Source organism: Myotis brandtii, unplaced genomic scaffold, assembly GCF_000412655.1.
Source record: "Myotis brandtii unplaced genomic scaffold, ASM41265v1 scaffold328, whole genome shotgun sequence".
Classification (NCBI taxonomy): domain Eukaryota; kingdom Metazoa; phylum Chordata; class Mammalia; order Chiroptera; family Vespertilionidae; genus Myotis; species Myotis brandtii.
Genome location: NW_005362626.1, coordinates 3360382 through 3386199, shown reverse-complemented (window position 1 = coordinate 3386199; position 25818 = coordinate 3360382). Strand labels below are relative to the sequence as shown.

General features: G+C 45.5%; 1 protein-coding gene across 1 annotated transcript in view; it reads left to right on the top strand.

Annotated features, from left to right (window-relative positions):
- The first annotated feature begins 6321 nt into the window (after positions 1-6321).
- The window catches only part of DAP (death-associated protein), a 38558-nt gene continuing 19061 nt past the window's right edge, over positions 6322-25818 (top strand). Inside the window, exon 1 of the mRNA XM_005871054.2 lies at positions 6322-6527. Within this exon, the coding sequence (XP_005871116.1) occupies positions 6337-6527 (191 nt within the window). The 5' untranslated portion in view covers positions 6322-6336. The remainder of the gene's footprint in view (positions 6528-25818) is intronic.

Below are 25818 nucleotides of genomic sequence, written 5' to 3'. Positions count from 1 at the left end.
AGGACAGGGTTGTGCAAATATAGAGTACGTCACTGAAGCGTGGGGATGGTGCTGCTCCACGTCCTGGCCTCCTGGCAGTACGCCGTGGAGGTAATCCGGTCTTAATGATTTCAGACCTCTCCACTGTTCTTGACTACAGAACATCTGCAGAGAAGTGGCGGGAGACTGCTTGTTCTATGAGAGCTACTGCAAATGCAGACTAGCAGAGTTAGAATTAGTGAGGTTCTGTCTCATCTAATAGTCCAAGGGTGCCTTGGCAGAAGGAGGACATAATTATAAGCCACACGATTACTCATTTCTTCCAGTCTTCATGAGTTGGTGGCTAACATCTCTTTATTAAATACATTTTGCTGGCCCCGGTCCTCTCCATTTGCCAGGGGAGCCAAAGCATATGTCAGTACAGTTCTCATAAACCTAATATGTAATCGTGTTGAACATTATTAGTTCCCATAAGGTTATGAAAAGTAGGCCTCACAGCCCTTCTAGACCTGAGTCAAATGGAAGTAGAAAACAATTGTACTTATTGAAAGTAAAGTGAGAAATAGATCACTTTACTCTTTGTAGTGATTTCAAAATAATTCAATTCTTTGTTATATTAATCAGACAGGAGTTAAAGATGCCTTATGGTTCAGCCTATGAGTGGCATGTGTCACTGTGTTAGTTTCCTGTGGCTGCAGTAGCAAAGCATGTTAAACAGAGGCTTAACGGAACACAACTTTATTATCTTACACTTCTACAGGTGAAAAGTCCAAATGGTCTCACCAGGCTAAAATCAAGGTGTCTGCAGGGTTGGTCCCTTCTGAAAGCTCAAGGGAAGAGTCTGTTTTCTTACCTCTCCAGCTTCCAGAGGCTGCCCCATGCCTTGGTGTGTGGCCCCTTCCTCCATCTTCAAAGCTGGCAATGGCTGGTCAAGTCTTTCTCAACTACATACTCTGACCCTGATTCTTCTTCCTCCCCCTGCTGCATTGCAGGACCCAAATGATGATAATGGGTTCACCTGGATAATCCAAAATAATCTTATTTTATGGGCAGCTTAAAACCATGAAATAGCATCCTTAATGCCCCTTGCCATGACACCCAATACATTCACAGGGCCCAGGAACATGAGTGTGGACATCTGTAGGGTGGGGACATTACGCTGCCTACCACGGGCTCTTTTCTCCCTACTTGACCACAACCCAGGCAAATGGCCTCAAACCAACTGCAAGGGAGGCTGGGGCTGGGATGGGTGAACACCTAGCCAGCCCCCAGTGCTAGGCTTTTCCAGAGCACCTCCAGGCATGGATCCTATTTTTCCCTGGACTTCCTGAAATCAGCCTCCCTTAACTCCAGGACAGCCCCACAGCTGCCTCTGGGCCCGTCACCAGGCAGTCTGTCCTTTGTGTCACAGCCACATTGTGGAGTGGAGTGCACACTACTGTGGAAGACAGAGCATGGCATGTCAAGCTCTGATCTGATGCTCCACGGCTCAGGCCCACACAGCACAGCTCTCAATTTCATGGCCACCTCTGGAAAGTGAATGGAGTGCCCCTGTATGGTTTAACAACCTTCCCACCTTGACAAACTATGATTCAAAGTGCAGAATAGCAGTTCCCTTCTTCCTCAGCTTTCTGAGACATCAGGGGTACAAGTTCTATAATTTATCCGGGGCTCATCTTTTAGCACAAGCCATGACTTCCACTCGCCACCCACGGACCTGAAAGACCCCACTCGGTCTCGGGAACAGGGTTCTTCTTGGGTTCCCCGTAACTCTTCATCTGGGGTGCCCAGTCTCCCCACAGGTTCTCTCTGCCTCTGCCCCTTTATCCTCTCCACTTTCTCTTTGTGGGGCTCCCATCTCAGATCCAGCAGCCCCCACAGATATGAAGAAATGTTTGTTTGCCCAGGAGTCTTCCCTCTCCTGGTAGAGCCATTCTCTGCACTGAGATGGTCCTTCGGCCTTGTCCCTCCTCATCTCACTGGTCCCAGGGCGGGCCAGGTCCATTTCCCCTTTGCTTACCTGCCACTGCATGGCTGTACCGGAGATGATTAGGTTCACTCTTGGACTACTGTCCTGGTGGTCTTCTGTGTTGTTCCCACCTGAACAGTCCTCTCCTATTTGGTAGATTGGCTTTCCTTTGAGTAACATTCCAGTAGCTCTCTCAGCAAGAACGAAACTGACATACACTTGCAAGTCTAGCTCTAGCACCTGAGTCAGTGCTTTGGGGACATTTGTGTGAATTAACAGCCCCTCCCACTTCCTGCTAAAACCCATACCCTGGTTCATGGGGCACTTACAGTCGTGAGCGGCCCTGGGGAGACCCCTTTCATCCCCCTGACTGTCTTCCAGTGGTGGGTCTTCCAGCCTGTTGAGCAGGAGTAGAGAGCGAGCTATCGGTGACTCCCTTTCCCAGGAGGCACCCCAACACCCGAGGGGCTGCCCGGCCATGGGAGTGTATGTGGTCAGTTGCTTCCTCATTATTTCTTACCTGGCCAAGTCTGACTGAGGAACAAGTGTCCTTCATTCCCTTTGCCCCTTGGGCAGGAAGCCGCTCTGCAGCGACCTTTTAACATCAAAGGCAAGTCCACCCCCACCTGGGCGCAGAGTGCCCAGAACCTGCCCACAGGCCAGCACTTTGTGTTTCTCTGAGGAGCAATGATACTCTGTTTCCTGGAAGGTCTGAGGAGGAAAGACCTGCAGGGAGGGGTTCAGTGCACAGGCTGCTGGGGTCTGATCAGCTCTGCAGTCTTGGCTGTGTGACTGAGCCACTGGCTTCCCCCATTTCATGTCTGGGGACCTACTCCCAGGGTTACTGTAAAGTGCGGGGACATGTGACCAGTGGCTAGAACGGTGCCTGGCACATAGCGAGGTGAAGAGCGGCAAAGTTAGTTACCCAGGATCTGCGATTCTCCAGAAGCTTCCTTGCTGAGATGGTGCACTGACGCCGTCCTGGTGAGGGGGAGCTGACCAGGTCAGTGGAGAGCCGTGTGGGGAGCACTCTGCAGGGTGTCACTTACTCCTTCACAACCCCATGAGTCGCGGTAGCATCTGCATTTTACATATAAGGACACGGCAGTGAGGAGACATTGACATACCAAGGACTCAAAGACTGAAGTCTCTCCAAGTACTAGATGCCAATTGTTAAAACCCATTCAATGAGAGTAGATGACAGATGAACATTTGCCGTGTGCCAGGCCCCATTGGCAGTGTGTCACGTGTGTTAGCTCATTTAGTCCTCAGCGAATCCCTGGGGAGCAGGGGGACAGCATTGTCACCCTTTCTTCACACACAGGGGACCCTTTGGCACAGATAGAGTTAGCAACTCACCTAGACACATGCACGCACGTGAGCACATGGGCAGAGCTGAGACCTGAGCCCAGGAGTCTGGCTCGGGATCCATGCCCTTAACCTCTGCCTGGCACTTCTGCTAGGAGGAAGCTTGTTATTCTTTAAATTTGAAGCTCTCATTTGAATAACAACCACAACAAAAATCTAGGATTTTTTTCTTATGTCTTTCATAAAAATACTTATATTTGCAAATATTCCACAAAGATTTCTGCAAAAATAATTCTGCTTTTATATTTTCACAAATGAAGAGTTCTAGTGTCAATGATAAAACAATCCCAATAAATACATGCTGTCATATTTTTGGCAGGATTTCAAGTTAAAATGAATCTGTCTCAGCCCTGAGTTATTATTTTTATTGCCACTTTTTATGGCTGCATTAATTACCACACATACTGTGAGGGATGGGTGAAGTTAATTGTTTTTATAAACTAAGTTAAAGGAAGGGCTAATGCAGAGTGACTGAGCTTTGTCATGTGGACTTACTTCAACAGAGGGGTGGACAGACCACTCCGTGTGAGCTTCAGCTGACGGTTATTTTAAATGTCACCTGGACATGCATTGTTTTCTTTGTAGTCACTTGCACAGCCCTTTTTACTTTTGGTTTCTTGAAAACATCTGTGGGGGGTAGGGTGGGGGATGCTGAGCTTGGGGGCCATGAGTGCAGTTGCGTGGCTCTGCTTTCTCTCATATTCTTGCCTGTGCCAAGGCTACCACACGCCTCTGTCTTAGCCCATTTGGGCTGCTTTGACAGACTACCACAAACCAGTGGCTTATAAACAGCAGCTCTTCAGGCTGCAAGTCCAAGGTCAGGGTGCCATCAGATTTGGTGTCTAGTGAGGGTCCGTTTCCTGGTTCTTCTCTGTCCTCACGTGGTGGAAGGGGCAAGGGAGCTCTCTGGGGACTCCTTATAAGGACTCTAACTCCATTTTTAAGAGCTCCACTCTCATGACCTAATCACCTCCCAAAGGCCCCGCCTCTAAACACCATCACATTGTGGATTAGGATTTCAACAGCCTCTTCTCATTCAGATTTGTAGATTTTAGGATGCTGCTCTAATCCCCTTTTTGCAGATGAAACAGCGAGACTTTAAGGGGCCGAGTCTGAGACCACATAGGTGAGGACATGGAGGAGCTTACTGACACAAAGCCCGGTCTAGTGACCACATAAGGCTGGTTTTCTTAAACAGGGCCAGCATTTCCAAACTCTATCCTGTGGAACACTATAGTCCTAAAGGATGATAACTTGGGATAAAAGTTCTGTGGTCAAAGGCATTTGGGAAAGACAGCACACTGTGCCTCACAGAGCTTCATAATGCACACTAGGGGGCAAGAAATCTGGCTTGAAGAAACCCATTTAATACTGTTCAACCTAGCATTTCCCACACTTAACAAATCCTAGAGTCCACATTTTTTTTGTTTTTTTTTCTTACAAAACAGTACTAATATATTAGCCATTGAGAAATGGAAATCAAACTACAATAAGATATCACTTCAGACCCACTAGGGTGGTTATGACTGAAAAGATAGGTGGTAACAAGTGTTGGTGAGCATGTGGAGAAATTGGAGCCCTCAGACTGGTTGGAATAGAAAATGATGCTGTGGCTTTAGAGTTCCTCAAATGGTAAATATAGAGTTACTCTGTAACCCAGCTATTCCACTACTAAGTGTATACCCAAGAAAATGAAGGTATATGTTCATGTATCTACACAGAACCTTGTACACAAGTTGTTCATGGCTGTATCATTTACAACATCCAATGTAGAAACAACCAAATGTATATCAGCAGATGATTTGATGAACTAAATGTGGTCTACCCAAGCAATGGAATATTATTCAATCATAAAAAAGAATGAATACTGACACATGCTACAACATGGATGATCCTTGAAAACATGCTGAATGAAAGAAGCCAGTCAGCAGAGGCCACACATTTTATGATTCCATTGATGTCAGATGTCCAGAATAGGCAAATCCAGATGACTGGTTGCTGGGGGAGAGGACGGATTAGGGGGTGACCATTTGTGATTTGGGGTTTCTGTTTGGGGAGATGAAATGTTCTCAAGTTGATCGTGTCAATGGTTGTACAACTCCGAATACACTCAAACACCATTGAGTTGTACGCTCTAAATGGATGAATTGTATGTGAATTATATGTCAAGCTGTTTTAAAAAACTAACTTGACATCTACCAGCACTCGGTTTCACAGCACAGTCTGGGAAGGGCTTCAGCAGACGCCTTGGCTGCCACCTGAGCAACCTCTGTGAATGTGGCAGCAGCTGCCCCATGTCACCTGCAGCTGTGTCACCCCATCGGAAGCATCATTGGAGACAAATGCTGTATGATTTCACTTACAGGTGGAATCTAACAAACAAAATGAAACAAACAAACTCATAGATACAGAGAACAAACTGATATTTGCTAAAGGGGAGAGGGTGAAAGATGGGTGAAAGGGGGAGGGGATCAAGAAGTACAAAATTCCAGTTATAAAATAAGTCATGGGATGTAAAGTACAGCATAGGGAATATAGTCAATGATATTGTAATAACTACAGTGACAGATGAGTACTAGACTTAACATGGGAATCACTTTGTGTAAGGTTTGTAAATGCTGAGTCACTATGATGTACACCTGAAACTAATATCATATTGTATGTCAACTATAATTGAAAAATAAAAACTAATGCAGGACTAGTCAGAATTTTTTTTTTTTAAGCATCATCATTATTTGAGAAAGTATCACAGGGCAGGGATTCAGTAGGATCTTGTTGTGTCAAGAAGACATGCAGGACCTAAAGCAACAGCCACTCTGTCCAATGATTCGTACTCTGATTACACTACTGCTCTTATGAAATACTTATGAGACCAAAAGCAAACAGGAGCCATGGGGAGTTTCTAAGTGGATCTGTAAGGCTGGGCTGAGTGCTATGTCATAGTGACTCTTCCCCCAACAGCACTAACTTTCTGTTAATCACTGCCATTGATGCCAGGTTATCTGAACTAACTGGTGGCCATGGGGCAACTAAAAACTTTGGAGCTGGTTCCCCTGATCCTCCGGAGGTTCCGTTTCCACACTGACCACACCCTCTTCGCTTTCTTTCTAGTGAAAGCTGGTGGAATGCGAATCGTGCAGAAACACCCGCATTCTGGAGACACCAAAGAAGAGAAAGACAAGGACGAGGAGGAGTGGGAGACCGAGCCCAGGTAGGAGAGTGCTGGTGAATCTCGGGCGTGTGGCACAAATAACCATTATTCAGTTACACATTAATGTTTGTTCTCTGTCCTGTGCTTCTGATAACTCCTGGGCTATTTGGGGCCCCTGCTGTGTATTTTTCCTTTTCTAATCAGCAGGAGGGGTGGGGTGGGGTGGGGGGAATATTTGTGTTCTCAGCCTGGGGAGGAAAGGGGCATCTGGAACACGCCCTCCCTGGCTGCATCTGAGCATATGCCCTCAATCTGTGGGCAGCAGCCTGGAGACCTTGAAAATGCCATACCAGCTGAATCTTGGGTGGGCCTGGTGTTCTGTGCAGCCAGGGGAGAGAACTGTTGATTGTAAAAAGGTCCACATGCATTTGGGCTTTCCCAGTTCTTCAGCCAAATCGAGAATCAGCGCAGCCACACCCAGGTGTTCCTAAATGACATCTCTGTCCCCAGCCCCCTGGGTCCCAGACAGCTCCTCTCCCTGCATTACAGCTCGTCTCCCTGCATTCCCCCATCTCTGTTAATGAACTATTTTCCTTGGAGGTTCTGATGTCAAGTTTGGTTCAAGGACCTTGGTATCAATCTGTATCCTCCCACCTTATAATAGACATGCACCAGAAATGCATATGCCTCCCTGAGCTTGTCCACATAGAAGAACATGATCACTGAGCTTTCTACCTTACAACTTGTCGCTAGATGGTGTCTCCCCCAGAGGAGGAAAGAACGTGTAGGAAGGGTGTGGAAAGCAGCTAACCTGTATTCCTGTGGATTAGGCGCATTGTTTAGTTTCAGTCCAGTAGTCCTTAATAGGAGGTGGTATTCTCCTGCTCTACCCATGGGAAACTCAAGTCCAGAGAGACGATAAACTTGCCCACACTGTGTGCCTTGCAAGTGGATGGGGCAGGAATTTAAACCCAAGCCTTACAGGGTCCTGAGCAGGCCAGGCTTCCAACTGAATTGCTCCCACAAGCTTGTGCCCCCTAAAAAGGAACGTGCATATTCTTGGTGGCCCCATGTGGGCCCCACAGGTCCGCTCATGTATGTGCTGAATCTCTGGATGTTTTCTGCAATCTTTGGATGCTATGAGTTGCCCTGCAGTCATTTGAGGGGTAGACAAAATTTGGGGCGAAGTTCCTGAGTGACTCTTTCCCATTTTAAATCATGAGATCAGCAACCTGAAGGTCCAGCCAAGTTCCGGTTTTAAAAGAAGTGGTTTAAAGAAAACTAGCATTATCTTCCTCACCAGCTATTTTCACAAAGCTGTGTTTGTAACATAACAGCATCAGTAACACCTAGAGGTCCACAATCCTGGATCTGAAAATTTGGGGCCTGCTTCAGTTCAGTGAAAAATTTAGGGGTTTTTGGACCAGTGATACAGATTTTAGGAGAATAAAAGAGTGCACATTCCAATCAGAGCCCTTAGTGGGGTTTCGGGCAGTGTATTGTGACCTGGTGTGATGTTCACATTTTCAAATCTACATGCTTGGGTCAGTTCAGATTAAGTTTTGCTTCTGTACGAGTTATAAGGAAACTGAACTTTCAGAAGATCCTTGAATAGAGGATGAGAGCATGTGGGCCTGGAGGTATTTCTGCACTAGAAAACCTGGGATGCCCCTTCTTCATATCCACTTGTTTCCTTAAGAGGGAAGAAAAAGGATGAGAGAGAAAGCCATGCCTGGAAAAAATATTCCAGAAAGTTCATGTGATTATAAGTGGCAGAAGGTACAAATAGCTTTTTCCTATGTAGCAGTGTCAATACAGTGAGAGGTGATAGTTTATTATCATGTTTAGAAATAAGGACATAACAGCCCATGTGTTTTCTTTCTATTGATTTTTTTCATGAGGTGGAATGTGGCATTTATGGAAGATGCGCCGTTTAAATAAATATGCCAAAGAATGAATGATTGCAGAGAAGGGAGCGGGCACCCAGGACTCTAGAGTTTAGCATCGCGCTCACCACAAAGGTGTGTTCTCTCTGGAACCAAGGATTGTGTAGCAGGCTGACTGCAGAGTAGGGTTTGCATAGCACCTGAGCAAGGGTTCTTTGTTCCCTGCAGCCCAGTGGCTGTCATAGGTTTTCTGTAGGTGTGCTCGCTCTTGTCCTCCTGACTTCAGCTTTGCTCTTGACACACCATGGGCAGGTGGGTGGGGTCAGCCTCCGTGGAGTCAAGCTGTTGACCTATGCTCTGTGTACCTGGTGCTCTGTGTACCGGTTTACTTCCACCACCGGGCTCTCCCCGTGTTCTCCCGGGCTGACTGAACAGTTCTAGTCAGTCATCCTCCCTAATATTTTAGAGTGCAACGAATCTGGCCCTGTTCCAGCAGCTTAGAGGGGGCAAGTAACTTTTCGAAGCTCACACAGTAATGACTGGCTGAGCCAGCATCCTAGCAGTGGTGGCTGGGTCCAGAGACCTCACCCTTAGCCACTAGGCTGTGCTTACCAATGGTGTGCCTGCTTTGTGCTGGGCACTGCTGAGTGCTTCACGTTGAGTTTAAAGCTCACACACCTATGCGTTGATATGACTGTGACCATGAGAGAGATGAAGAAACCAAGGCTTAGGAGGCTCTCCAACCCAGTGATACACAGCTGGCAGTGGCCAGGCCAGGAGTCATCCCTCAGTCTGTCTTGACTTGGATGCCCCTGCCTCTAATGTGCTACTGAAGTCCCCTGAATTGGCAGAATATTTCTAGGATTAACGTAGACTGTGACTCTGGATCCCCTTATAAAATAAACGAATAAATTATGGGGTTGCCCATAACCGTTTCCATATTCCTCAAGCCCATAATCCTACCCGTGCAGCCTCACATCAGTAGGTGGTCTAATTGTCAGGGTAAAACGAGGTTTCAGTGACTGGAAACACTTCACATATGGAAAGGCCTATCTTTACTGCAGAATTTGTCAAACATTTAATTATTCTCTTGGAAACGTCATGGTGTGTGACTTCCACATCACATTACCCTCATCCTGAAGTTTGTATGTTTTCAGGTTTGGATTCAAGTGTTCTCTGGATATGAAAACAAGTACATGGTCGCTGGTGCCAATTTCCTCCCTTGCAAAACACTTGGCTTTTCTTCCCATAGTTTTTTAAACTGTTTTTATCTTTACCCATTCATCTCTGGTGGCTCCCTTCCTCATTAATCTGATAATCAAGTACTGATTACAGGGACAATGAACAACTAGAGCATTAAAGAGGTTGTTCTGTGACCAAAAGTACTAATACCACAGCTTTTACTTGTAATTTTTTATTGCAAATATTTATACAACTCTTAATCCTTTCAATCTTAAGTTTTTCAGAGATTTACAAATAATTTCCCATGTTGTCAAATTGTTTTGAGGTGCTACATTTTTTTAAAAAGCAGGGGGAGGGATGTAGCAGAAATCTGAAAATGTTGCTCGAGAATTTCCGTCCAGCTGACTTCTAGTTACCTGTGGCCCTTCACATCCAAGAGGAGTAATAGGCTTCACTATTATTAACTAACTAGAGGCCCAGTGCACGAATTCGTGCATGGGTGGGGTCCCTCGGCCTGGCTGGTGATTGAGGCCTATCGGTGGGCCAGCCGGCTATGGGGAGGGGCCTGCGGGAGGTTGGCTGGCCGGCTGGGGAGAGAGGGGGGGCGCGGGAGCGCACTGACCCAGGGGGCAGCTCCTGCGTTGAGCATCTGCCCCCTGGTGGTCAGTACGCGTCATAGCGACAGGTTGACCGGCTGTTCCAGTCATTCCGGTTGTTTGGTCGTAATGGTCGCTTAGGGTTTTATATATATAGATACTTTCCTGAGTGGCTGCTGGTTTCTATCTTAGAACTGGCCCAATTAAGGAAAGCTGTGATTTTCCTCAAAGCCTTTTGTTAAGCAAGTTGCATTATGTAAAGAAGTTGCAGACATAGCATGGAAATCAGGACTCAGTAGGAGCCACTAAAGAAAACAGTTTAGTGTCGAACATGTACTGAAGTCCTGTCAAGTACAAAGCCCAAACATGAATCTGGCTTGGTACAAGATAAAACAAGATAGGTGACAGGAAGAATGAACTAGAAATGGAAGGGTTTAGGTGTGGACTGGGAGTGGGCTGAGCTCAGCTCTTTACAGCTCTGATTAGGATTGCAGTCCTGTTTCACATAACCCAAAAATAAGCATACAGTTCAAACCACCCGTCATGTGGGAAAGACCTGTATTGGGATACAAGCATTAACAGATGAACCTAACTGTAATACAAATGTTTACATAGTTACTATAACCAATCGAAAGGAGTGGAAAGAAAAAAACCTAACCTAAGTAACTTTGGATACAGTATTTTGATCAAATACTATAAGGTTAAAAAAAATCATAAATGGTATACTCCAGTTAGTAAATGTGTTTCTTATAGGAGTATATTGGGTTAACGATTCTGAAATTGCTTGATGTATATACTAAGATTGAACAAATAAGTAAGTATATTGTGGGTAGTGAGAGCCAAGTTGCTCACTGTCAGAGAAAGAGGTTACAAATAGGCAAGGGAGAAGATTAAAATGAACTTTGTGGTGTTGAGTTGGAATTGGAAGTATTAGTATGAGCTCCTAGTTTTAAATAGATGGATGGATGGGTGGGTGGATGAATGATGGGTGGTTGGGTGGTTGGGTGGATGGATGGATGGATGGATGGATGGATAGGTAGATGGATACATGGTTGGATGCATGGATGCATAGATGGATGCTCCTAGTTTTAAATAGATGGATGGATGGGTGGGTGGATGAATGATGGGTGGTTGGGTGGTTGGGTGGATGGATGGATGGATGGATGGATGGATAGGTAGATGGATACATGGTTGGATGCATGGATGCATGAATGGATAGATGGATGGATAATAGATATATACTCATATACGTACATGCAGAAATAGATCGAGATGGGGAGGATTAGTATGCACACCTATTGTTCCCAGCTGTGTTCACTGAGAAGATCTAAAAAAAACCAAAAACAAAAACTGACACCCATGTACCCATGAGCATCCTGAGGGCCCAGATCTTGGTTTTAAACACCATTACCCAATCAAGGGAACCAGGGTTTCTTGGAGAAGTGGTTAATTCCAGGGCCAGAGCAGGAAAAATAAATGTAAATAGATTTGCATGTTCCAAGCAGGAATAACGTGTAGTGCCAGAGCCTGAGGAAGTGCACTAAGCAGGATGGGGCTTGTCAGAACAGCACAGGCACCAGCGTGAAGGCACCCGAGTTGGCTGGGAGCACGCTGATGGCATTGGAGAGGCTGCTAGGGAGGGCGAGTCTGTCTGTGCTTACAGTCTGCAGTCCGTCCTAATGGCAGCACCGCTCTCCGTGGCTCTGCAAGGGCTCAGAGGAACCCACTCTCATCCCATTTTAGTGGGCAGAGCCTCCTCCTAGGCTGGCTGCCTCTCTCTAGAAACAATGTGTCTGCTTCCTGGGGCTGCGTGCAAAGGACCACAAACTGGTGGTTTAAACTATAGAAATGTATTCCTTCCAGCTCTCGAGGCCTGAGGTTCCAGGTCAAGGTGTCAGCAGGGCCGCGCTCCCTCTGAAACATGAGGGAGGATCTATTCAGGCCTCTCCTGTAGCTGTTGGTAGCTCCCCAGCTGGTGGCAGCATAACTGTAACCTTCACCTGGCATTCTCCCGTGCCTGTCTGCATCCAGTTTCCCTTTCCATAAGCACCCAGGCATATTGGATTAGGGGCTCTCCCTACTTTAGTATGACCTCTTCTTAACTAATTACGTCTGCAACAACTGTTTCCAAATAAGGTCACATTCTGGGGACTGGGGCTAGGGCATTACCATAGGAATCTGGGGCGGGGGACACAATTCAACCCATTACAAGCAGGCAGCACCTCATGCCACTAGGCATTGGTTGGCAGTCCCCAGCTCCGTTGACAGGCCAGCAGCAGTGGCAGTATAATAATAATTCATTAGCTGAGGCCAGCGGTCAGTTGCCCAGTTGAGCACAGTCTGCCTCCCTGGACAGGTGATGCTCTGAGACCAGGGAGGGGGCTCAGGCTTGATCACGCAGCCCGTCAATTTAAAGACTGGTTTGTGCCTGAACCCCAATAAGTGTATATTCATTTCAAATTTTACCTCATACAATCCTAACATTATATAAATTATAAAATGGATGCAAATGGATATTAATGTGTTAGATAAAGTTGAAATAAGCACTACTTCAATGTTGTGCTAATCATTATGAGTTTATAATATTAGTTACTACTATCTCAAGGTCCCTGGAGGTGAGGGTTCTCATTGATGATTTAGGTTTAAATCTAAATTTCTAATGACCTTCTTGGTGATTTCAGGCTTTGTGGGGGAGGCAGCTTCTTGTCAAATCTGATTAGATGTGTAATGTGGCTCATGAAGTACTTAAACTAGGACACGTGTAACTTTTTTATTATTGTTCACTTGTGTTTTTATCCTCCAGCAGTTTATTGTGCAGGAATCTTTTTAAGCCGCTTGTTAATTTTGTAAAATCCATTCATAATACATTTGAGTACAGTTCTAGGTGCTTGGGATATATCAAGGATAAAACTAGAGAATGTAGTTCACTACCCCATTAGCCAGACAGTGTCGTATAGATGTTGCAGGACATTGGAAGCAGCTGAAGGGGTGCAGGGACCTGCAGGTGGTGCCCCACTCCTTCCTCCAAAGCCCTGAGGACTGTCAGGCAGACAACAAGACAGTCTACATAGTAAATAGGGAGAAAGCTTAATTCATCTGGTGTTTTTGTTAGCTAAAAATAATGTAAATAGATTCGCATGTTTATCTCATTTGTCCTCTCAAGCACAAAGAACTGCCTTGTCCTTGATTGCTTAGTGGTGGCTCCACTACCAGTGTTCCTGTTGAATGCGGTATAAATTAAACATTTCCCCTGAAGCCTGTGGCTATGTGTATATTAGGATGATCAATAGGAACACAACCATGTGCATTTTAAAAAATGTTTCCCAGAACTGCCCAATGAACACAGAGTATGATGTGTGTGGCCCAGCACATTGTGTCCTAGAAGTCGTGGGCTTTAGCCTTGTCAGGAACTCAGTCTCTGAGTTCTTTTTTCATGAAGATGAGCACCAGAGGAAGGCACAAGGCTGACAGGTAGCAAGTCAAAGGCTTGCTGCTCTGCCAAGGAAGGGAGCATATGGGCCTCCATATGTCACAGGCGCCGGGCTGGACGCCTTGGGTTTGGGAGGGAGAAGGAAAGTGCTGAAGGCCCAGCTTTTCTCCAGTGCCCAGGCTGCTGGTAACTAGCTTGGAGGCAGTGTTGGCACAACATCTGGTTCCGGAACAGATGCGGAAATCAGGTGTGATTGATGAGCTTCTGAGCACCCCTTCCTGCTCCCTCTCCCTTCACTGGCCTCCAACCTCCTTACAAGACTGTCGCTCCCCTCCACACCGGGAGAGCTCCTCTTATCAGATGGAAGGAGAGGAGGAAGGAAGTGGAGCTATCAATTTTCCCCTCCAGACACTGCTCTGCACATCTGCCTGGCGGCCTGGCGGCAGCCTCTTGGAACAGATGACTCTTTTGTTTTTTACAGTGTTGCTCAAAGGATTGCAGTATTTATCAACAGTGTTTTCTTATTACATAAACATGTGAACTGAATTTAAATCAACTCTCCAGTGGTTGGATTTTATAGGATGAAACATGTATTAACTTCATAGAATAATGCTGCATATAAGAATAACTACAGAGAAACAAGAGCCTTTATTGAGTTTATTACATTACAGTTACTATGCCTGAAATTTTTAAACCCTCTGTTTAAATAGACTCCATTGACTTCAACTGTCTCAGAATGCAGAGCACTCAAAAAATGCAGTACTAACCCCCCCTTATCCACAGGGGACACGTTCCAAGACCCCCAGTGGATGCCTGAAACTGCAGATAGTACCAAGTCCTAGAGATACTATGTTTTTCTCCTCTACATACAGACTTATAAAGTTTAATTTATAAATTAGGTATAGTGATTAACAACAATAACTAATAAAATAGAACAATTATAATTTAATGTAATAAAAGTTGTGTGAATGATTTGGGGACTATTATTAAGTAAAATAAGGGTGACTTGTACACAAGCACTGTGAGCCACCACAGTGGCTCTGATCATTGGGATGACTATAGGTGACTAATAGGCAGGAGCGTCTGCAGCATACAGCATGGAGATGCTGGACAAAGGGATGATTCACATCCCAGGGGGAAATGGATGGGGCAAAACACCAAACTGGTAAAGATCCACAAAGTTTTTTATGTTAAAAAGAAGTATTTGTCCCCTTCTAGCTATATCTCCAAAAGAAATGAAAAAGAGATCTCAAATATTTGCACAAATTTGCAGCAGCACAATTTATGATATCCAAGAGGTGGAAACAGTCCAAATGTCCATTGACAGAAGATTGGATAAACAAAACATGGTATATCCATACAGTGGAATGCTATGCGACCTTAAAAAGGAAAGAACCCTTATCCCATCTACAACATGGATGCTACGTGAGGTAAACTAGTCACAAAGGGACAAACTAGTCAAATTCATAAAGACAGAAAATAAAATGGGAGTTGCCAAGGGTGGTGGGGAGGGGCAAGGGGGAGTGTTGTTTAATGGGCATAGAGTTTCAGTTCTGCCAGACAGAAGGGCTCTGGAGGTCTGTGTCACAGCAATGTGAATATACTTAACACTACTGAACCGTATACTAAACGTGGTTCTGATGGTAAAGTTTATGTTATATGTGTTTTGCCACAATAAAAAACTTGTTTTAGAAGAAACAAAAAAAGAAGACCTCACTGCTGTGGACAGCAATTTGGTGGTTCCTAAAAAAGTTAAACATGGAATGGAGTGACCCAGCAACTCCACTCCTAGGTATATATCCAAGTGAACTGAAACAGTGTTCAAACAAAAGCTTCTACGTGAATGTTTATCACATTATTATTCACAGCAGTAAAAAAGTGGAAACAAGCCAAATGCCCACCAAATGATAACTGGATAAACAAAATATGGCATATCCATATAGTGGAATATGATTCAGCCATCCTATATAATAACGTGGTAATATGCAAATTGACCGTCACACCCTCACGTCACAATATGGCCACCCCCACATTGTCACAAGATGGCCGTCCCCATGACGTCACAAGATGGGCACCCGTATGTCATGAGTCACAAGATGGCCGGCAGGGGAGGGCAGTTGGGAGCGACCAGGCCTGCAGGGGAAGGCAGTTGCGGGGGACCAGGCCTGCAGGGGAGAGCAATTGGGAGCGACCAGGTCTGCAGAGGAGAGCAGTTGGGGGCAACTGGGCCTGCAGGGGAGGGCAGTTGAGGGTGATTGGGCTGGCAGGGGAGCAGTTAGGTGTCAATCATGCTGGCAGGGGAGTGGTTAGGTGTCAATCAGGCCAGCAGGGGAGCAGTTTGGGGCAATCAGGCAGGCAAGCAGTTAGGAGCCAGCAGTCCCAGATTGTGAGAGGGATGTCTGACTGCCAGTAGGACTGGGCCTAAACTGGCAGTCAGACATGTGCACAAATTTCGTGCACCGGGCCTCTAGTAAAAAAGAATGAAGTGCTGACACATTACAACATTGGATAAACCTGGAAAGTATTATGCTAAGTGAAAGAAGCCAGACAAAAAAGGCCACATATTATATGATTCCATTTATATAGAATGTCCAACATAAGCAAATCCAAAGAGATATAAAGCAGATACCTGGCTGGGGAGAGGGAGAGGGAGAGGGCTAGGGAGTGACTGTTTAATGTGTTCTGTGGGGATGATAAAAATGTTCTGAAATTAGATAGGGGTGACAGTGGCGTAAGAGTCAGTATATTAAAAGAGCCACTGAATTGTACTTGAAGCTGGTTCAAATGGTGGCTTATATGATATGTGAATAGTACCTCAATTAAAGAGAAGTCCTCATGCGTGAAAGGTTGGGCACCAGGGCTGTAATCCAATCCACGTTTTCTTAGCTGGGAAAGTGAGAGTGAACTCTGGTGGCATGACTCTGGAAGGCCGTGGCTGCAGTACTTGGGGGACACCAGGACCTTCATGCAAAGGTGGGGAAAGGCATACTCTCCGCCGCAAGCAGCAGCACATCTCAGCTCAAACTGGACCTGAGCAAGGACAGGCTGTCTCCTGTGACAAGCCCTGGGGTAGGGCTGGCTGCAGGCAAGTGAGGTCCCTCGGGCTTGTTCAGGTCCACCTCTGCACCACTGGGAGCTCTGCTTTCCTCCTAGAGTGGCTTCTACCACAGGTGGGTGGTAGGGTGACCACAGCAGGTCCAGCCTTCACATCCAAACATGTGGTATCCAGAGGAAGAAATGGGCATCTCTTCTTGAGTCTCTTTTGGATCAAGAAAAGCTGCCAGGAGCTAACAAACCTATTGGCCAGAATTGGGTCACAGGGCTCTCTCTAACTGAAACATTGCTGAGATGGTCTCAGACCTATGGTTTGAGCAGTGTGGTTGTTGGGGAGTCAGGCACCAGTACTGTAGGCTGTGTGAGCCACATGGAGGCCAGGCCAGAGAAGTCTCCTGGAGTCGGGGGGAGAGCAGGCTCTCAGGTCTACACAGAAGAGGAGTGAAGTCCCAGGAGGACAGCAGAGCCAGAGGACAGAACCTCGGCCTGGAGCCTGGAGATCAAGGTTCTGGACCCACAGCACAGGATTCAGGATCCCAGGCCAGTGAGGCCAGCAGCAAGAGGTCAGAGCCTAGGCCCAGGGTCTGAATAAGGACTGGCCTCTGGTCAATGCCACAGAAAGATCCCCACTTCCAAGTGTGGTGCCACCCTCTTAAAGCCACACCCAGTCCCCAGAGCTTGCATGTTTGAACCCAGATATGGACATAGTAGTGGCCATACACACTTCTAATGAAAAATGGAGGACTTTGTGAATAAGACAAAATCTTCTTAAAGGTTAGTCCCTACAGGCACCATCAGAACTAACCAAAGAGCACTGGTTAAGTTACTAGAATAGCATTGTCCCCCATTCTTCTGGTAGATTTTTATGGAACAGAGAATTTTTGTGCCCCAATAATTTTTTCAAACAGCAGCCTTTAGCTGCTTTCCCAGTGCACACACATCCCAGTGTTCACTTCCCTGCTCGTGGCCGTTCATTTATTCACGCAGTATCTGAAAGCACCTGCTATGTGCCAGGCACGCTGCGCCACAAATGGGACACAGTGAACAAAACACAATCCCTCTTCTCACAGAGCTTACAGTCGGGTGGGGGCGCCAGACTGTGCACACCTAGGCATGAATGTATGTATGTGCTGTGCAAGTAGAGCTAGCAGTGAGCTTACAGTCAGGTAGGGGTGCCAGACGGTGCACACCTAGACAACTGAATGCATGTGTATGCTGCACACGTAGAGTTAGCAGTGCTGTGAAGGAAAACAAAGCAGGAAAAGGGACACGAGTGCCCCTCATCTTCTAGGAAAACAGCTCCTGGAGGATGGTCCAACAGATGTTCCTAACCACCATTGATGCAGCCAGGGCCTTCTGCACAGGCATTCACAGCGGGGAGGAGAGGAATGAAGTGGGCTGGGGCTGCTGTCCTGGCACCTCTGTCAGACAGTGTCCTCATGAGCCCACGGTGTGTTTCAGCTCGCTTAGTTATGCTCATGCTGATCTCCAGGCGAGCCAAGCACTTTCGCTCCACTGTTGATGTGGGGCCTCTGGAAAGATGAGTTTTCTGTGCGGGGAAGCCAGAGTGGGATCTGTGTGGAGATGGCTTCAAGAATGATGGTCAAGCCTGAGGCTAAGGAACTTGCAAATAAGCCACCATCATTATGGGTTATTTGGTGTGCTAGTGGGAAGGTGGTGGGCTGTGGCCTCCTTGGGAGGACCGTAAGGCACTAGAGAAAAAAGTGTGTCTGGGTCTACAAGGATTTGTCCAAAAAATTGGACTGCTAACATAAACCTCTTATTCTGTATAACTTTGAATTTATATGTCAGGACTAAAGATTAAAGGTGTGAGCGTGAAGATTATAAATGACATCTAAGTGTTCCTTGTAGCAGGTTCTCTCAGTGTGATGATGAAATTTAGAGCATCTTGGGCCAGTCTTACTGAATGGAGAGAAGTAATTGCTGGGTACTCTTCGGGGGGGCGGGGGGGAGGCGTCGTGGGAGGTGGAAAATGAAGGGGAGGAAAGCTAAGATGATAGAGTAGAAAATATGCAAGTTCAGATATGGGCACCTATTTTTGAAGGTGGCAGTTGAGTATAAAGTTTGTTTGATTATAGGAGTACTAATTAGTTCCATTTATTTATTTAACAACATTCCTACCTACAGAATAGCTGACCTCTGCTGCTCAGGTTAACTTTTGGTACACATGGATTCAGAAAAGCAGACACTCTATTGGAAAAAGGGTTGTTGATATCCTGCAATATTGTTGAGTTCTGTGGTTGAGGTGGAAAGTAGGACAATTAGCAACATGAGTGTTGTTAACTAACATGCTGTTTAATTAACAAGGAAAAGTTGAGACTCTCTGATAGACAGACATATGGGGAGACTGGACTGGTCCGGGAGAGACGTAAATGGGCATTTTGGAAGGGCAGGGCAAATGTGCTGATGCTGGAGGGAGGGCTGGCCGGACCCCTGCCCCTGCCGCATCCTCTCCATGTCTCCCCTCTCTCACTTTGGCATAAGGGCTCCGTGTGGAGGATATCTCTGCATGTGGGTTTTGGCCAAAAACTCCTATCTTCAAGCAACATATGTTCCTCCTGGTTTGCAATTAATTTCAACCTAGGAGTTTGATGAGTATATCCATTTACCTGGACTTACTGGCAGGTCAGGTTTCTAAATAACATTCATGGACCATTGAGATTATAAATCAGTAGCACTGCTTTAGTTTCTTGAACCCAGGATCTACCACTCTATACATCAATTTATATATCATTTCCCTGAAATTCTGAAAAATAAGGCAAAGAAATGGGATATTGGTCCACCAGAGGTCTCCATTGCTATCTTTTCTGCCTGTCCTTTTGTACTCAGTCAGTGAATCTTTTCCCCAACATTTTAAGTAACTCTATACTTATGTGTGTGTTTTTAAAAAATAGCAGGGATAATTATAAACCTAATACAGACTGTGAAAATGAATGTCAGATTTCTATAAAGTAAGCATAGGGAATATAGTCTATGTTGTGATAACTATGTATGGTGCCAAGTGGGAACTGGAAATATCGAGGGAAACCCTTTGTCAAGTACATGGTTGTCCAACCACTATGCTGTACTCCTGAAACTAATACAAAATAATATTGAATGTAAACTATAATTGAAAAAAAATAAGTAAAAAAGAAGAAAAATGTCAATTTCTCAATAAAAGGAACATGAATAAACAATTCACAAAACAGTGAATATTTGTAAACAAATATTATTAGTAAACAAATACAAAATAAAAGTTTACTTTCTGGTGTCCAAAAGTAAACTGAAATTGCCTCGATGTAATGTCTTATTGTCTATTAATTATATTAATTGGATATCTCAATCTATGTTTTTTAAAATCTATGTTTTTTCAAATTGCCTACAGATTTGAACACATCATTTTCTTCCCCACACTTTGATCTCCTGGTTTTTTTAATCTTATTTTTCCCAGCTTCATTGAACTATTATTGAACATATAACATGTACGTTTAAGATGTACAGCATGATTTGATACACATATATACTAAGAAATGGTTGGTTAACACCTCCATCCCCTCACATAAATTAACATTTAAGATTCACTCTCATGATAACTTTCAAGTACATAATACACTATTGCTCATTATGGTTGCCTTGCTGTACATGAGATCTCCAGAACTCACTCATCGTCCACCTGGAAGTTTCTACCCTTTGACTAGCATCTTCCCATACCCCCACTCCCAGCCACTGGCAGCCACCATTTGACTCTGTTTCTGAGTTACTGTATAGAAATGTAACTGATATCTGTATGTTGATTTTATATCCTGCATCTTTACTGAATTCATTTATCAGTTCTTACTGTTTTTTGGTGTAGTGTTTAAGATTTTCTAAGATCATATCACCTACAAACAGAGACAGTTTTTCTTCTTCCTTTCCAATTTAGATGCCTATTGTTTCTTTTTCTTGCCAAATTGCTCTGGCTAGGACTTCCAGTACTATGTTGAATAGGAGTTTTAAGAAAAACACCCTTGTCTTGTTCCTGATTTTGTCGGTGAAAGCTTTCAACCTTTCACCATTGAGTATTATGTTAGCTATGGGTTTGTCCCAGAGATCTTGTCTTCTGTGCATGCAATCTCTCTCTCTCTCTCTCTCTCTCTCTCTCTCTCTCTCTCTCTCTCTGACAGAGATGGGGTCCAACTCAATTCCAGGAGCCATAGATTTGAGATTGCCAAAATTAGCTGCAAAGAAAGGAAATCAGACCAGAAAAATATAATAAGAGGAAGTTGGCATCAGTATAAAACTGATGATTCATGGCTACTAAATTCATTAGGACTTTAAGTGGAAAAAAAAAGTGTCTTAAATGGGAAGGGTGGTCCTCATGGGTACAAAACAAGTACTGTTAAAGGTTGGACGAGTCTGCTTTCATTTTGCCAGAGATTCCGAAGGTGATTATAGATAGAAACAAATGCACAGCCTTTCCAGCTCCAGCAGGGCTGGACCGACAGGGTGGGTTTGTGTGAGAAATGCTTTTGTTGCCTTTGTTGGGTCGGATGGGAGCCAGGAGGAGAGAGCTCAGGTCAACAAGTGTCCACTGAACCCCACCTCTCCTCCTGGGGGAGGAGAGAATCTACCCTGAGCATCTTCTTGGCCGTTAGAGCTCATAACTTTGTGCCCAGATGGCCATCGTTCTGATGAGAGGGTTGGAAAGCCAGGCCTGGGGTGAGTATGAGGGCTCCCCACTCTGAGTCACTGAGTTTGCGTCCCTAGGGAACGAGGAACCAGAAAAGAGAAGTATTTTCCCTTAAAGCTTGAGTTGATTCAATTCAGTCCTTGCCTTAGTTTCTCTGTTAATCTTTTTAAATTTCTTTTTCTACATAGACCAAATTTATATCTACGAAATCAAGCAATTTGGGTGTACATCACCTCCAATAATCAGTCTTCCAGTGTCGGCTTGAAATGTGCGTAAAGTAGTTTAGCATGGGCAAGTGCCAAGCTGGGGGGACAGAGTGAGTCCTGCTGAGTCCTGGCTCATGGCTCCTGGGTGGGCCCAGGTAAGGCACTAACCTTCAGGCCCATCTCCTCATCTGTAACAGGAGATTTGTAGACAAGACTGTTTCTCTGAAGGGACTTACAGTAAATACAGAATGAGGAAAAATGAATACCTGCAAGCTTTGAAGAGGTGTAAAAACACACCTGAGTTAGTCACAGTCACACATTTTGGAGTTCCTGTTATGTGGCTGGAATGTTGCTAGAGGAGACGACCAAGCATAGGTGAGCCCTAGGGAAGATGGCTCCGTCCTCACTGAGGCTGTCTGCATTCCTCGGTGGTAGAGGATTCCTGGGTGGATGATTAGAAGTCATCTCAGGATCAAATAGGATCAAAGATACTGCTCTTTTCAAAGTTTTGCCCTGGCCAGGTGGCTTGGTTGGGAGCATCGTCCCATACACCAAAAAGTTGCAGATTCAATTCCTGGTCAGAGCACAAGCCTAGCTTTCAGGTTCGATCCTGGTTGGGCGCATATGGGAGGCAACTGATCAGTGTTTCTCATACCAATGCCTGTCTCTCTCTCTCTAACACACACACACACGCACACACACCAATGCTTCTCTCTCCCCCCTTCCTCTCTCTGAAATTAATAAAAACATATCCTTGGGTGAGGATTTAAGAAGTTTAAAGTTTTTACTAAGAATTACTTTGTGAGATAGCACAAGGCAGTAGACTGTCTGTGTGCTGGGGCTCGTATGTCCTCATTTTTCAAATCCTTTTGAAGTTTTCCCTTTGTATTTTTCCTGGTTTTGCTTTTGTGGACTCATATTACAGCTTTTCTTGCCATAAGAAGTGTGAAATCCCGTTATCAAGATGTTAAATTATGACATTTATTTATATATTTATTTCTTCAAAGATTTAATAACAAGATCCCATAATAGGTCTAATCACTGCTGTCACTTTGAAGTAGTGACGAATGTAAACAATATTTCAAAATACCTGCAACAACGGTAATGTGATATAAAGTTACAGGTACTGCTAATGCGATTGTGGTTTGTTGCCCGAATTCCTAAGGAAGGAGAATGCTAAATATCAGACGTGAATGGAAATAAAGTTACAGAGTTGGTGTTTTTTTCCTTCGCCTAGTTCATGGGAGCCCTGATTTCTGATTCTGCCCCTTGGGTTAAGAACCCTTATCCTATTCCTCTTCGAGCCGTGTGATATCAAACACACATGTCTAAACGTGTGCCGGTTTTACTGATTTTCCACTGCATCCGATCATGTTTCAGGGTCTGGATTCCAGCATGATTCTCACACATGTAAACCCACATGCCCCTCCAGTGTGGAGAGAACACACGGATTGGTGGAAGTGATTCACTGCAAGTCTGCAAGGCTGCCACTCCTGATCCCCCTTTTCCCTTTCAAATGTAATGAGAGCACACACGGCAGAGGAGGCAGCTTCCCCTCCAGGATGCCTGTTCCTGAGGCTCAGCCCTCAGACCTCTCTCTGCTTTTGCCACTCATCCTTCACTAGAGAACCTGTGTGCCTCCTGCCGTAGTCACACCCAGAGGGCTCAGCTCCGCTGGCTCAGGGACAGCACCTGGGAGCGCTCGGCCTCATCTCACCTCTGCAGTGGGACGGGGTGCAGGGAGCACAGAGTTAGGGGCAGAAACCTTGGGTTTTAGTCCAGCTTTGTACGTGTTGCCTGTGTGATTGTGGGGAAAATGTAAATTCTTAGAGCCTGGGCTTCTTGAAATACAGTAGGGGTAAAAATAATCCCTCGGAGGCTGAAAAGACACCGACTTGTACAGGGTAAGGCCCAGAGCCACTCTGGCTTTGGCCACATACCTGCAACACCCTGAACCTCAGTTTCCCATCCTGGAAATGGGACAGTAATATCTTGTTCAGAGGAGTGAATGTACTAGAGCAGGGGTCCTCAAACTACGGCCCGAGGGCCACATGCAAATACAAATATTGTACTTGTTCCCGTTTTGGTTTTTTACTTCAAAATAAGATAAGTGCAGTGTGCATAGGAATTTGTTCATAGTTTCTTTTTAAACTATAGTCCAGCCCTCCAACGGTCTGAGGGAGAGTGAACTGGCCCCCTGTTTAAAAAGTTTGAGGACCCCTGAACTAGAGGCTGGTTAAGGCTTCTGCATGTGCCTGGCCAGTGCAGGCGCTCAGGGATACCAGCTCTGCTCCGCCTAGCGCCTCAGGACCAGTCATTTCAGATGGGCGTGGGGGGAGGAAGGGAGACAGTTTCTGCTGTGTGTGTGTGTGTGTGTGTGTGTGAGAGAGAGAGAGAGAGAGAGAGAGAGAGAGAGAGAGAGAGAATGCAGATTAAAACTGTTTCCTTGTCTGTCCTAGTCGCCTCAGCATTTGGTAGTGATTTTTCCCTAATCTGGTTCAGGAGGTGGAGGTGGCTGGACCCCCAGTGGGGCTGCCCCTCTCCCCCAGGCACTGCGACCTTGGAGTAGCTCCTTCTCAGCCCTCATTACCAGGTCAGCGTCTCCTGGAGGCTGGTCCCTGTTGATTCTGGGTGAGCGGGTCTGGGGTGGGCCCGAGGGTGTGCATTTCCAGCCAGTTCCCGGGTGAATTGAGGCTGCTGCGTGGGGCCCACACGTTGAGCTACTGCCCTAAAGTCTGCGAGAGAGACATTGATAAATTGTGTTTAGCACAGACGGCTGCTCTTCCCTTTGAGGGCCTCCTCTGGGGCATGTTGCGAGTAGCTAAATGTCAGCTTATTTTACATTGGCCGCATTTTCAATGCCGTGGTGAGATGTGGGAGCTTTTTAAAGCCTGCCTCCTAGCAGACCTATGAGGTACTCTCCGAAAAAGAGTCCTGTGGTCAGAGAAGTCAGGCAAGTGTCCTCCTGTGGTCCCCTCCGGTGAGTTCCCAGTGCAACCTGTGACCTCGCCAGGGAGGCCGTGCCTCAGAGAAAGCCACACACCCCCTGTAACCCGGCGTTTGCCACAGCCATTTGCAGCCCTCTGCGCGGTGCAGCAGGAGGTCATGAGCACACCTGGCTGAGGAGGTGGCAGTGACCCCTGCAGTGGTGGAGTACCTTCAGCATGTGACCTTTCACCCCAGGCCTCCCTGGCAGTACATTCTGTCTGTGTCTTGTATCCTGGGCAACAGTGACACTGTCTTATCCAGACTGTTGTGGATCCTGTGAAACTGGACTTTGTATTTGCTATCTGCCCCCCAAGTAATTGGCTGGCTTGTTAAAGGAATGTGTGTACATAATCTGAATAGCAAACCTAAAAGCACTTACAAAGTATAAACTCATGCAGTAGAATTTCAGTTTGTCTTCATTCTAGTGAATGGTAGTGTGATACACTTTTTAAAATTCCAGATTATAAAATATTTATAAAGAGATGTATTGTTACTTCCGTAACCACACTGTACATCAGACTTGACTAACTAGAGTGAAGCCACTGAAATTCCTGAGAGAAGACACGGTTTAATGCGAAAGTAAAAATTATTGTACCAATCATTTTCATTGTAGAATGTTTTGGGTTTCTTCCCCAAAACTTATTTTCTTAAGGGGCTCTAATATACTTCCTACCATATTTATGTTGTTTATTTTCTCCTTTTTCCTAATGAACATAAACTTCAAATTAGTCAAATCTGATTAAATAAGGTTTTAGTCCATTGGAAAATTATTCACCCAGTAACAGACACCAGCCGCCCTCCAGTGCCCTGCATATCTGCTCCGAGGACATCTGATCAAGGTCAGAGCCTTAGCTGTTTATCTCCAAGCCCCTCCAGGAACTGACCTGCAGTGTAGGAGTTTACCTGCGGGACCTGACGGTGACTTTCATGCCTTGTTTATGATCACAGAGAGAAATGGAGGCTCAGAAAAGTTTACTGTTTACTGTTTTCTTAGGGTTAGAGTTAGCATTAGGGTTAGGGCTAGGGTTTTCCAAACGGTACGTTGTAGCCCATTGATGGGTCATAAAGTTGGTTCAGTGGGTAGAGACAGCATTATTTTTTAATGGAATAGGATCAAGCAAAAAATATTGCGGGGGTCTCAGGGTGTAAGAGTCAGAATTGTTTGTTCTAGGTGTATCTGTGTGCGTGCACTGAGTCACTGTGTTAAATTTCCCAAGTTTTCATTGCAGCTCATGGTCAAATGTGGGAAAGCCATTCAGTAGGAACTATTTTAAGTAGTTTCAGAATACAGAAGATTTCCTAAGTTAAGATTAAACTTTTCCTCCTTAAAGTTGTAATTT